Source organism: Cheilinus undulatus, linkage group 17 (assembly GCF_018320785.1).
Source record: "Cheilinus undulatus linkage group 17, ASM1832078v1, whole genome shotgun sequence".
Lineage (NCBI taxonomy): Eukaryota > Metazoa > Chordata > Actinopteri > Labriformes > Labridae > Cheilinus > Cheilinus undulatus.
In genome coordinates this window covers 14,345,586-14,360,187 of record NC_054881.1, presented here as the reverse complement: position 1 = coordinate 14,360,187, position 14,602 = coordinate 14,345,586, and the positions used below count along the sequence as shown (strand labels likewise).

Genomic DNA, 14,602 nt, shown 5'->3' with positions numbered 1-14,602 from the left:
AGCACATAAATTGTGTGCGATGGTTGTGTCATTAGCTATTCAGTCTCGCGGTATGAGTTGATATTCCATCATGACTGCTAGAGATTAGGTTTGAAATCGTACAGTGTATGCCTGGCTTTATCACATCCACATAACCGACTCAGCCTGGTTTTTAAGGAGCATGGAATAAAAGAAGAAAATACATTATGTTCAATAATTGAATCTTTTCACCCAAGCTTTCTCTTGTGATACTATTGAGCTCATGTACTTACATTCTTTTGTCTAGGCACATAATAGAAATATAAAAGCAGTGTGACCAGTGTTACAATTAAGGACAAAGTGAAATACAAAAGGATTTAGTCACATTATGTCAGAGACATCATAAAACTTTAACCAAAGTTCAGTCACATGAATGCGAGCATTCTAGTTATTTGATCAGATGCATTTTACGCTGTTGTTTATTTATTGGGGTGGTAATATTGCATTGATCCGTAGTCATAGTAACCGCAGACAGCACTTTAACAGTAGATTTGTTTATTGCTGAGTGCCATTTGAACGGACATCACTGACTCTCTTCACTCTACATTTATATGTTCTATCTTAACACAGATGCACATTAAAAGCCCGGTGAAAGGCTGGCAGTTTTCACTGTCTCAAACAGTGGAACACTTTCACTTCATCGGAGCCTCCACACACTGGATCAGCTGTTCTGCCCCTTAAGCTCGGACGCTGCTCGGCTCCAAATATACAGTTCAAAAAAGCCTGCTGCACAAGTTCTCCTTGTCCTCCTCTAACCCCAGGAGTCCAGAAATGCACCGTTTGGTATATAGAAGTTTTTCTTGCATTGCTTATGTTGAGGAGTTTGAGAGGCAGCATTACAGTATTAATCAGCATTGTGTAACTGCTGGTGCTAGTTAAATTCCCTACTTTAAAACTTTAAATGATTTAAGTTTTACTCAAAGAAACATAGTGCAGTCAGTCAGTCCCTTTCGTCTCATTTTTCAGCGTCAAACTCTTTTGCATGCTTACTTATAACTCTCTGAACTGTTATCACCGGCTGACAGCTGCTGCCTCAGTTTTTCCAACACAGCAACAATTTGTTTAGCGCTTCGCTATCAGCAGCGCTTATGCAAAGGCTACAAATGGATGTGGCTCTGTGCCATTGGGGAAAAAACTCCTCTCCAGCCTTGTGTTTATCTTAAATCCAGGATGGCATCTTCTGTATTCCAAAGCTTCATCAAACTCCCAGACAGGGCTGCTTTTTATGGAGGGATCCAAACGCCTGTGCTCCGGCTTGATCTTACACAGAAAGGCACAAACTTTATCCATAAATGACCATGCTTTGAGCAGGCCTTCACCCAATCCAGCTCTGAAGGGACAGGGCACTGCTGTCATTGTGAGACAAAAGGCAGCAGCTGTCACATTTAAGGACAAAACCCCTCGTGTGTAAACAGTCCATGGGTTTGTGGTCGCACACATCCTGGAAAAGAGCCTCTCATACAGCTTCAGTTTGTGCCGGCTCTGCTGATTCTGAGTTTACGTGTGCTGCACTCTTGTCCATCATGCTAATTTTTTCTGTCCCGTTCCTCGGTTCTTCTCTCCGTCTTCTCCGCCGCCAAGGCAATCTGCACCTGCGACTGACAGAGACAACAAAACCAGTTAGGCTCAAAATTTTGGAAAATATGCATATCTGCTTTCATAAGAAGAGTAACATAAGAAGACTGTCACCACTTTTATCCCTGTATGCTTGCTGTTAACAACAGCTAGCATCTAACGAGCTTAGTTTAGCATACAAAATGAAAATAGAAGAAAGGAAAGACCTTGGAATTAACAGTCTCCAGGAGTTTTTGGGCTTTTTGTTACCAATGCAGGCTGATATGCTTTATTTTGTGGCATCTTTTTTAACTAACAAGACTAGGTTAAAACCTAGTATATGGCTGGCCGCAGCTATCTGGGGTGCCTGTTGAAATGCCTGACTGAAATCTGTGTTCTTTTGGCAGACCGAATTTGTCATGATTGTTAGTAGTATATTATTTTTCGCCAAAAGTATAGTAAGTGGTTACTGAAATGTAAAAAGCTACATGTTGCCCTGTCTCTCTCTCTCTGGCCCCTTTTGTGTGTGTGGAGATGAACCCTGAGCAGCAGCATCCCCCCTTCCCTCCTGCTTTTGTTCTACCGCATCTGATTGGTTAAACATAGACACACATTAACTCAGCTGACGCTCTCTGTATTCTTTACTATCCCTGCGCAAATGCAAGACAACACTACAGGAAAAGGGAGAAAACCTCTCCTCTGCACAAGAAAAGCAGTCGGTGTGGCTCTGTGCACTGGATTAACAAGAACAGTGGTCCAGGCCAGAGTAAACTGCAGCGGTCCTAGCGCGACATCCAAGCTAACGGCTTACGATGGACTAACCGGGACAAGCCCACCGCCATGATCGGAAAGCCATGCAGAAACAGACCGGGAGTGGAGAGAGAACATTTTTTTCCATCATGAAAAGCTTTCAGTGTTGCTCTCTGCGCTTATTTGGATTCAGACACGTTGTCTGGCTCAGACAGAAGCGCCGCTGAAGCTCAGTCCTAGCCTGGGGACACAACACTACAAGAAAAGGGAGAAAACCTCTCCTCTGCACAAGAAAAGCAGTCGGTGTGGCTCTGTGCTCTGAATTTAACAAGAACAGCGGTCCAGGTCGGAGTAAACAGCAGCGGTCCTACTGCGACGTCCAAGCTAACAGCTAACGGTGGACTAAACGGGACAAGCCCACCGCCATGATCAGAAAGCCATGCCGAAACAGAAACCTCAGCGGTCAGCCAAAAAGTTGCAGTTCAATTTGTATTGTTTTGGGTTTTTTGTTTTGTTTTGTTTTTATGTAAAGTAGGACCTATTGCAAACCCACTGCATGGAAAAGGATGAACAAGGCGATGTGGCACTGACAGTATCCGAGCATCCAGAGGAAAGTCAGTCTTTATGTCCTTGGTCCCCCTGGGCAAGCTTGCTCACAGAATGGCTGTAAAACCCAGAGAACGGACCCTCCCGAGTTGGGATTTATTGATGATATCAGTGCATGTGAGCTGGATCAGTAGCATTAGTGTTAGCTTTCTGGCTAACAGTTACTTCATTTTGGAGCTGAAAATGTGAGTGATGTTGAGATTCTGATGCTTAGATAATTTTTTTGTGCTTCTTTCTAGACTTTTAAACCACTTTTTCTGTCTATTCTGGCAACCTCTTTTAATACGTTTTTGCTCAATTTGCCCTTGTTGCCAATTTTAACCCAATTTCATTGCTTCCCTCCAATTTTTGCTAATTTTTTTAAGCCATTTTTAACCCATCTTTGCAACATTTTGTCCATAATTTTTACTTTTAAGTACATTTTTTGCTTTATTTTGCCCCTTTTGCCACTAACTTTTGCCACTTGTAACCCCTTTTTGCCATTTTAAGCTACTTGCCAATTTTTTCCAGTTCTTTTGCCACTTGTAACCCATTTCCATGCTCTTTGTCCAATTTTGCCACTTTTTTTGCCACTGTTTACCCATTTTTGCCACATTTTTGCCAATGCTATTTGTCACTTTCAACCAATTTGTGCCCATCTTGCCACTTTTTGCCAATTCTTTTTGTCCTTTTTGCCATTTTGAACTCATTTTTGAGGCTTCTCTTCAATTGTTGCCACTTTTAACCACCTTTACAATGTTTTGCCATTTCTTTGCCACTTAGAACCCATTATGCTGCTTTTTGCCTGTTCTGACATTTTTTTGCCACCTGTAACATACTTTTACTGTTTTTAAGCCAACTGTTGCCATTTTTTGCTATTGTAACCTACTTTTGCCTTTTTTTTTTTTTTTTTAGAAATTTTGCTTCTTTTTTGCCACTTTTACCTTTTTTTTTTTTTTTTTTTCAAATTAAATTTAGAACTTTCAATCCATCATTGTTTTTTTGCCCATTGCTACTTTTTGCCACTTCTGGACAATTCTTTAGCCATATTCTTTCAATTTATGCTGCTTTTCTCCAATTTTTGCCACTTTTAAACCATCTTTGCTACTTTAGGCCACCTGTTGCCCATTGTTGCTGTTGTTGCCATATTTTGCCACTTATAACTCATTATGCTGCTTTATATGGCCACATTTCTGCCACTTTTTATCCATTTTTCCAATTTTAACTCTTTTTTGTTCCTTTTCAAAGTTATTGAATTATTTCCAGGAAAGTTACTTCTTCTTCATTCCCCATTATCTTGATTTATGTGCACATTATGGCTTTGCTATGGGGTCTGACATTACTTTGGAAGGACTATTTGAATATGTCTTAATATTTTTGATCCAAGCTCTACGAATGGCTGGCGACCAGTCCAGGGTGTACCCCGCCTCCTGCCCAATGACAGCTGGGCTAGGCTCCAGCCCCATGTGACCCCAAACTGGATAAGCGATAATGAAAAATGGATGGATTTCTGATTTTAACATTGCAACACTCTTGAGAGACTAATTATAGGCTGAAAGTACATTTGACACATTGGCATTCTTGATGATTTTTGTACTTGAAAGATAACTTACTGTGAAAAAAAGCAGATGAACACAATGAGAAGAATGAGTAAAACAAGGCCTCCAACGACTCCGACAATAATGATGTGCCGCTTATCTCCTATCAGCCAGTCAATGTCCACAAATTCACACCTAGAACCATGGTAGCCTTGCGTACATCTAAAAGAAAAACAAGAAAAGTACGTTTTATGTGCTTTATTTCAATAATTTGTTCTGAATATTCCTTTCAGCCACCTTTGGGCTTGTCCAAAGACAAATCTTGGGACTTTCATTCGAAACCCCTTCACATCAGTCCAGATCACTTTTAAAAAAGACTTTGTCTGTGCTGTTTAATTTTCTTGTCATTCAACTGCCTTTCTTGCCAAATCCCTCATTTGACTTTCTTTCAGTTCGTCTTTTTGAGATGAAATCTCTAACCTGCATGAAACTGTCTTCTGTTCTGTGACGTAACGACATTCCCCATGGATGCAGAAATGTGAAAATTCCTCCGGACATTTGGACAGGTGGCCGCTCCACTCATCTGTATCCTCTGTGTTTGCTGAAAGAATAATGTGAAATTTAAAATGAGTTTGTAGTAACTGACAATTCATCATAAATCGCATCTTATTATCTGGAGTTAGGGTTCAAAGAATTTAAACTGAACAGAAATCGAGCGTATGGCATTAGTTCAGGCAGGCCCCAGAGTCGAGCGCTGCCATACATTTGAGATCAGCTGATCTTACACAAGCCCTCATCAGATGATGGCCAGCTGATTCACTCGAAGCACACTATTGGATAATTGCACTCATGCTGCCATATCTAAACTGCTCTGCTCTGTGTGCAGTAGTGTGTTCTAAAGAACTGATTTTTAGTTAATTCTTTTGTTTGTTTTTTTTCATAAAAGGCTAGCCTAGCTGGTACCGTCTGGAAAAATGCCTCAATATGCTCATAAGTACACACTTCTTCCATCTGTTACCTGCTCATTCCCAGTCTTTATTATGAGCAAAGCCATCTCCTGGCATCCATTTATCTCACTAACACATTAAATTGGTGTTGTCACCTGACTTTCATCAAGAAAATTAAGTAGCTCATACCCAAAATATGTCTTAACTATTCCTGTAACTGTGTCACATTCTGTCAGCTTGCCACTTTGACTAACACGCTCACCTTCTGCCGTGACCTGAGGTAAAAATAGACTGTGATATGATCCACAGAGAAGTCAGGGTGAATCAGTGCTTGGAAAAGCCTTGTGTTGTCATGGTCTCATCAACCACGTGTCTCAATAATTAATTCAGCGGATGCACAAGTGGGATACAGTTTCAGTACAACTCTTATTCTCTGTGCTTATGTATTTCCCTTTCATCTTCTCTTTAACTTCAACAACAAATACAAACTGAAACACCCTAACACAACTGCTAGTAGGCCATTATGCTGAACCTCTGACCTGGTGTCACATACCGCGTTTTAAACTAGCTGCCGCTATCTTTACAACCCATTGACATGAAATTATCTTTGAAAATGAGCTTGTAAAAGAATACGGCTTTTCAGGTGACATCAATGAGAGCGCCTCAGTTGTTTGGTGCAACATGAGCTCCAGCTTGCTGCCATTCCCTGGACGCTGTAAAGAAAAATATCCAGTTACAGAGTTCAAAGGAAAAATGTGTTTAGCTGCATCCTTGACCAAATTTAGCTAATAGGTTTTAGACCCCCTTGTGTTTGTTTGCTAAATATGGATGGTCACGTTTGCCTTGCTTAGCAGCTATCCTGGAAACTTACCCTTGTTTTCATTTTTGCTTAAAGTCCCTGTGAAGTGATAAGAAAAACATCTTTATTTAAGGTGTATTGTATGACATGCCACTGTGTTACCACCAGGCCAAATTTCAGTCGTGAAAAATATCTCCAAATTTATAAAATTAAGCATCAAAACCATGAAAAAAGGGGCAGTAGAATCTGCTCAAGGATGGTGTGGGCATGTCGATTTAACAAGTTGAAGCCACGCCCACTCACCAGAAGTACAATCCTCCCAAATAAAAGAAAAAGACTGAGTGCAGCTGAAACTGATGTTGGGGATAAAATTTACTGTTTTCTGGCACAAATCTCTGTTTTATGATACTTTCAATGACCCATAGGCCACTGTGTCATTATATAAACTCAGAGATATTTTATTTGACTTAAATTTGCCTGGTGGTTCATAACACAGTGGCCTGTCATACAGCAAACCTAATATATATTTATTGCTTTACATTGACTTTAAGTAATTGGCCAAACTTGTGGCTCATCTGTTGAGCTAAGCTAACCTGCTACTGGCTTCAGTAGCCTAGCTGTTGTATGATTAGTGATTTAGAGTGGGCAAAAGCTTGCCTGAAGTCTTCGAAATGTCGAAGTGCAAAATCTATTTAGCTTACATATCCTGTTGGTTTGTATGAGTACAGAGTGTTAAGTCTTGCTTGCTGAAGGAAGTGGAGTAACAAGTTTCTCTCTCCTGACCTCAGCTAACCTGCTCTGTTTTAAAGCAGCCTAGGATAGGTTAGCTCAGCTTTAATAGTGTAATAGGAATAGCTAGCATAGAGAAGATTAAAAAATGTCAATAAGCACCTAAACTATTCAACTCTCATATGTGTTCATTTTATTTCTGTATGTACAAATGCAAAGCTGGGTGACAAGTTTCTCTCTGTTGACTTTAGCTAACCTCTCTGCAGCCCTGCAGTTAGCTCAGTGTGGGGCCACCTAGATTGTAAATGATCAAGAATGTCCAAATTATTTTATCTCATTTTATTTCTATACAAAAATACCAGTGTGTAGAGTCAAAGTTTTTAAAGGAACCGTGAAATAAGTTACATTTTCCGATGTCTTTCTCCTGAGTTTAGCCAGAGCAGCTTTGTTGAACCATCCCTGCAGCAGGTTGATTTATCTTGGTTGATCAGGGATAGCCAACAGAAAAAATTAAATGTCAGTGCCAAAATTATTAAGTGTATCTCATTTGATTAATGCCACAGTTTATAGAACTAGCTTTAAAAAATAAGGTATCTTTCCCCCTCACTTCACTTCCTCCTCATTTAGAGGCTCAGTGTAGTCAAGCTCAGCCATGTTTGTTGAGGTGATCATTTGCGTTTAGTGTGAACAAAATATAAGGGTACGTGTTTTGAACCATGACCCCCGAAATGCCATGGTTTGGGACAAATACAAATACTGTTACACCCCTAGTAGCAAATATCATGTTCTAGCATAAAAATACATTTTGTGTCCTTCTTGAAACACAAAGATCTGAAGTCAGAAAGTAGAGATGCACCAAATATCAAAATTAGGGCCAATGGTTCTGTTTAAAATTACTTTGGCAGTACCTATACTGATACCCATGTACTTCCCGGTGTAAAGGCCTTTGCACATTGGGTACATTTATTTCGTCCGAATTTTTTTAACGTTGAAAAAGAAAATCACGCTCATGCTCAAATCATGCCTTCACGCTGACACTGAAAATTTCCTCATTATTTTTTAAGGAACAGGGGTTGATTTTATTGATTTTATGCAAATTTTTACATCAGTCCAAGTCATTAAGATGGGTGACTGATGAAGATCAGTGCCCACTGCCACCCCCCCCCCCCCCCCTTGTCAAAATTCTTCTTTCATGTTTGACCATGAAAGCAGATCAGAGTTGTCCAAATGGGGACTTCTCCTAGCTTGTAAAAAAAACTTCTTTCAATCAGTAGTCAGGTATAACAGATGCCCTCATTAAACTGGTTGGACACAACAGATATTTGTAAGCAGGGCAGCTGTTGGCTGATACTGATGTTAAACCGATGCACCTGTGCATCCCTATCAAAAACAAGTTTGTAAATGTCAAAGTGCAAAATGAGTAAATGAGTCTTCATGTATTTCTGGGCCCACTGCAACCGTTTCTGCTTGTGAGCATTGGACCGGGTGGCCAAATAGTAGATTTATGCACGACTGCAAGCCTCTGGAGGATCCTACACCTTGAGGTTGGTGGGACTCCAGAGGCACCAGCAGCTTCAAAATACCTGTTTGCTGCTTTGTAATGGCATTTTAGCATCTGCTTTCTTAATCTGATGAATTTGTCCGTCAGAAACCTTCCTCATTATGCCTTTATCTGCAGGAACCCGTCTGTGCTCTAAATCAGCCACAAATTTCTTCACAGTATGATGATCACGATTAATTTTTTTCATGAAATATCTAATGTTTTCATTCCTTGTTTAAGGCATTGCACTGTTTGACATTTTTCGGCAACAGAAAATCCTTTTTCTTTCCTATACTGCTTGAAACCTGTGGCCTGCTTAATAATCTGGAATATGTGGAAAAGTGCATTTTGAGGTTTTTATTTAAAAAAAAATAATGGTTATCATTATAAAGTTTGTTCAAAAACATTTGAATTATGCTCTAATGGCTGATGACTTGAAAAATACTCTGACTGTCATTTGCATTAATATTTAGGAAAATAAGAGAAAAATGTCATTTGCTTAATAATGTGGAAAGCAGTATATTTTTCCCTGCATAGGTGTGTTTGTATGTTCATATCGGCATCTATGCTTTTCAAAATTTTCCATTTAACCTCCACCTCGAAACAAAGCAACCTTTATAACCCCACAGTCGGCACCGCCTTCTCCCCCCCTCGTGCCAATATCTACCTGTGCAATTGTTTCTGTCGCCATGTTGATGACAGTCTGTCACAGTGCCATTGGCAGACTCCCCGGTCACATTCCACTCAGCCAGAGAGTGTTTGCACAAAGCCAGAGCTGCAACCAGAGACACAAACAAATAGACGATTACAGACACACAACACATGTGTACAATATGCAAATTGTTCTGAGGATATTCCAACCACAGAGAGGGATAAGCAATGAGGAGCAGAAAACATGTAATCACTATCCCAGTTATTGGCAGAATGCTGCTGAGTCATGATGCAAGCCAGTGATTTAGGAGAGTGGTGATTCTGCTTGATCACGCCCACTTTTGATACAAACAAACACTTTTCCCTCTCTAAACTAAAACATATTATCACTCCCATAGCTGCTAGATAACTAAAGGTTTACTACAGACTGCAATCATGCACATGTATTGAGATATTACCCATTAGGGAAGCCTGTTTTGACAAGGATTAGTAATCACAAGGGATATTACCGGCAGATATGGAGTCTACATTCAATCATTAACCAACAGTGAAGTCTACTGTACAAATATGGTTCTAGAGGGAGAACACCGTCTTCATCCAGCCTTGGCTGCAATGCTTCAAAGGCATATGGGTGTTGAAAATAGGTGCCAACAATGAAAACAATAGACGCTATTATTCAATGGTATTTTTAGCCGGTATGTCTCTTGAGAAGTGTTAAAAGTAAAGAGAATGGGAGTTAAATGCCAGTATCTAAGGCTGCACAACTTTCATTAAAGAAGGCCTTCAGTTTTGGAACCTTTAAGTAGGAAAGGTGAACATTAATTCACATTAAAAAATAAATAACAAGTAAATCTTACCCGTTATTATTACCAGACAGACTCTGTACACCTTGGCCATCTCCTCACTTGATAAAAGCGCTCATAAAACGACAAATGAAAGTTCAGTTTCATTGACAAATCCAAGTGAAACTGGATCAGTCCCTTCTCAGAGGTCATTGACCTTTGAAAAAGGTGTGGACAGGCTGTGCAGGTTCCCCAGTGGCATCTCGTGTTGTAGTCCTTCATTGATGGCTATTCAAGTTCATAGCCATCCAGAAAAGCTTGAGGCCATGACCAATATACTCACACATACACTGCTCAAAGTGCCTTCCTAGTCTGGACTGCACTTCAGAGTGTGTGAGAGAGCAGAAAAAAAGGGGGATGGCACTGAAACCCAACTCTGCTCCCCGCCCACACCTTTAAAGGAGAATACGACTCCATTCAAGCTATGCAGGTTATTTCCTCGTCTGAGAACAACTCCACCTTAATGCCCGGCTTTCCTTGTTCTTATGAATAAAGTGAAAGGTGTGAGACTCATTAAGAAGAATAAAAACCAGTTTAACAGCAAAGAACTTCAAATTAACAACAGTTTCTACGCTAATAATACAAAGAGCGTGTGAACAAACAGATTTCTGTGGGATCAGTGAACCAGCTGAAAGGTGATAAAGTTTAGAGGACTGACAGGATCACTCACTCTCTGCAGAAGCATCTGGAACCCATTGGTTTAATGACGCAGTTTTTTTTAATCAAAAGAGAGAAAATTTATGTGAATGTTTAATGCCCAACACAACATTTGTTCTTGAACATTTACAGTTGTTATCTTTCTGTATCAGAGGGATTTTTATGCTTTTCACTCCTCTGTGTGTTTGAGTTGGCTGGCCTCCACTGACAGCTCATAAATCACTGGAAGGCTAAATCTGTGGTTCTCAAATGGAGTGCCAAGGCACAAGGCAAATCTGGGGTGATGTGGTATCTTGTCAGCTGCTTTTCTGAGTTGATTGAACACATTTTTAGTATCAAGTACACAGTACTCAGTGTAGAAAAGGCCCAGGATTATAAGCCACACTCTGATGTCACAGCTGCAGAGCAGTGTGGGAAGTTGCCTCTAAGATTAGCCATTGACGTCTGTACCTGCATCCCGATGAGGTCCACAACGTCTTAGTTGTGCAGTATCGCATGATGTCTGCACCCTGATTGTTGTCTGACATGCCTTAGTTTGCATGGCATCATATGACATCTGGGTGTGATGAATTTTGATGTTGATGAATTATTATCTCGATCATATTTTTGGTTAGATTTTTAAATTGTTTTGGATTTTGCTGATGTTGTCAGGTGTCATTTGTTCTGTCTTCTTTGTCCTTTATTTGGGTTTTTGTTGCTTTGTTCTTCTGTTTGCTTCTACACATGTCAAAGCACTTTGTAAACCCATGTTTTTGAAAGTGCTATACAAATAAAATTATTATTATTAAGAAGAAGCGCGAGCATCGTGTACTCAGGTTCATACTCCTGTAGATGAGCCAGTGTTGACTTTATTTGTGTCTATGTACGTCCATGCTACAGTAAGTACATTAGTTTCATTTATGTTGTAGAGTTTCTTGGTTTGTTTTGGTAAAGGTTATATTTTGCTTGTGCTATGTACATTGCTCCCCTGCTTTGCTAAGCCTTGTATTGTGTGGACATTTGCTTACTAAGTGTTGAATTACTTCTTAATCTTAACCTGCAGCAGTAACATATCTGTGTTTGATATTATTTCTTATTTATTAGATCACTGGTTAGAGTTTGTGGTATGCAAGTTTTATATTTCATCTAACGACAATTGTAAGTCCAGTCAAGAGTTCAAGCAGTTAATTGGTGTCAATTGAGTTGCCTTTGATGTGCAGCACAAGGATCGCTGGTACCTCTGCTTGTTAGCTCTCCACCACTAGATGGTATTCTTGCCTGGTGGGCTAGAGCTGAGGATTATAAGGATTTAATCCATCCCTGTGTGCAGAAGTGTTGATTTAATGCTTGTTACATATTGCATATGCAGTTAAGTGTTTTATAGAATAAGAGCAAGCTTTGTGTGTGAATAACCTTGCATTTCAAACAGGAAGACATTTTTAAGAAGGGCTTAAATGCTTGTAATGCCATTCATATTGGTAGAAATTAGCCCAGTCTAGAAATTACTTGGATCGTTTGAGTTATGTAGTCAGTGGGGCAAAATGGCTCAGTGGTGCCTCCCTTTGTGAATTCAGCCCCTAAGGTAAGATGAACCTACGTATGATTGCAAACTTTGGCAAGTAAACATAACATGGCAGGGTCTGCAAAATACTCTTGGACCAATTTTATAAAACCAACAGGAAGTCCTCTGGTCCTCTGGTTGAGCTCTCAGCGGAAATAATAAAGTGCTGAGTGGACAGACTGTGTGTCACACACGTTACATTCTCACATGTAAGTGCAGTGATACAGTTTGCCTGTTGCTAGCCTGATATTAAACCGTCCCCTGTGCATAATTTGGTGTTGCATCCAATATACAGTGGCTTGCAAAAGTATTCATCCTCCTTGAACTTTTCCACATTTCTTCAAGTTACAAACACAAATGTAAATATATTTTATTGGGATTTTGCATGAGAGCCGAACACAAAGCGGCACATAATTATGAAGTGGAAGGAAAATTATACATGGCTTTCAAAATTATTAACAAATGAAAATCTGAAAAAGTGTGGTGTGCAAAAGTATTCAGCCCTCTGGAATCTGATACCCATGAATAAAATGCAGTGTGACCAATTGCCTTCAGAAGTCACCTAATTAGTAAATAGAGTCCACCTGTGTGTAATCTCATCTCAGTATAAATACAGCTGTTCTGTGAAGGCCTCAGTGAAAAAAAACACCATAAAGACATCAAGTTGTGGAGAAGTTTAAAGCGGGTTAGGTTGTAAAAAAATATCCCAAGCTTTGAACATCTCACAGAGCACTGTTCAATCCATCATCTGAAAATGGAAAGAGCATGATACAACTACAAACCTACCGAGAAATGGTCGTCCACCTAAACTTACAGGCTGGGCAAGGAGAGCATTGATCAGACAAGCAACAAAGAGGCTGATGGTAACTCTGGAAGAGCTGCAGAGATCCACAGCTCAGGTGGGAGAACCTGTCCACAGGCCAACTACTAACAGCTTTGCCAAAAGTCATGTGGGGGACACACCAAACATGTGGAAGAAGGTGCTTTTGTCAGATGAGAACTAAATTGAACTTTTTGGTCTAAACACAAGGCGCTAAGTGTGGCGGAAAAATGACACTACACATCACCCTGAACACACTATCCCCACCGTGAAACATGGGGGTGGCAGCATCATGCTGCAGGGATGCTTTTCTATAGCTGGGACAGGGAAGCTGGTCAGAGTTGACGGCAAGATGGATGGAGCTACATACAGGGCAATCTTGGAGGAAAACCTGTTAGAATCAGCAAAAGACTTGAGACTGGGGCAAAGGTTCACCTTCCAGCAGGACAATGATCCTAAACATACAGCCAGAGCTACAGTGGGATGGTTTAGATTGAAGCATATTCATGTGTCAGAATGGCCCAGTCAAATCCAGACCTAAATCCCAGTGAGAATCTGTGGCGAGACTTGAAAATTGCTGTTCATAGGTGCTCTCCATCAAATCTAACTGAGCTTGAGCTATTTTGCAAAGAGAAATGGGCAAAAATTCCAGTCTCTTGATGTGCAAAGTTAGTAGAGACATACCCCAAAAGACTTGCGGCTGTAAATGCAGTGAAAGGTGGCTCTAAAGTATTGATTCCAGTGGGCTGAATACTTTTGCACACCACTTTTCAGATTTATATTTCTAAAAAGATTTGAAAGCCATGTATAGTTTTCCTTCCACTTCACAATTATGTGCCACTTTATGCTGATCTATCACATAAAATCCCAATAAAATATATTTACATTTGTGGTTGTAATGTGAAGAAATGTGGAAAAGTTGAATACTTTTGCAAGCCACTGTACCTCTGTAGAGGGAGAGCATGGAGGCGCAACCGTGGGACACTTGGGTGGACTGGCTGCTGAGGGGATGCTCCTGAGGATCAACCTCTGGCTGGACCAGCCTGGCCCCTGGACCAGGGTGTAGCCCATCAAGGCACAGTAGTTCCTCTGAAGACACAGACACAAAGTTTCAGATTTTGATCAATGCAGACATTTCATGTTGAAAAAAGTCTTCACCTGACGACCAGTCATAACCTCCATTCAATAATCATCAATAAAACCAAAAGTCACAGACATATTTTTATAGGATTTCCAACAAAAATTTAGTTTTAAAGCCTTTTTTGATTACATGTTGTCAACTATCTACACCCTAAAGGAAAGTCTTGATGTGACATGGTGTTTTGTATTTGTTATATTGAAGTCATTTTTGTTCAGTCATCACACAAAATCAAAACTGATTTTACAGTTACACAAAAGACCACAAGATGGAGCTGTTACTCAGGAGCTTTGTTCACAGCTCTTCTAAGTCTTTTCAGTGAACAAGATTTCTTCACCTTGATCCAGAATTTTCAGGCCAGTAACACATTATTTCTGCATGATTTTTACACAACTATTCAAAAAACCAAGATGATGTTTTGTAAATAAAATCAATTTGAGAGGTGTTATCCTTTGATTATTATGTAGGTTATATTAGGCTTCGGGACACCTCAA

General features: G+C 40.1%; 1 protein-coding gene across 1 annotated transcript; it reads right to left on the bottom strand.

The window, feature by feature from the left end:
* Positions 1 to 426: 426 nt before the first annotated feature.
* Positions 427 to 10,262, bottom strand: btc (betacellulin, epidermal growth factor family member). Its single transcript, XM_041810400.1, has 5 exons — positions 9,969 to 10,262; positions 9,128 to 9,235; positions 4,926 to 5,046; positions 4,521 to 4,667; positions 427 to 1,616 (listed from the first exon to the last, which is right to left on the bottom strand). Exons 1-5 carry the CDS (start codon positions 10,006 to 10,008, stop codon positions 1,475 to 1,477), a joined length of 558 nt encoding a protein of 185 aa, XP_041666334.1. The 5' UTR covers positions 10,009 to 10,262; the 3' UTR covers positions 427 to 1,474.
* Positions 10,263 to 14,602: the final 4,340 nt, after the last annotated feature.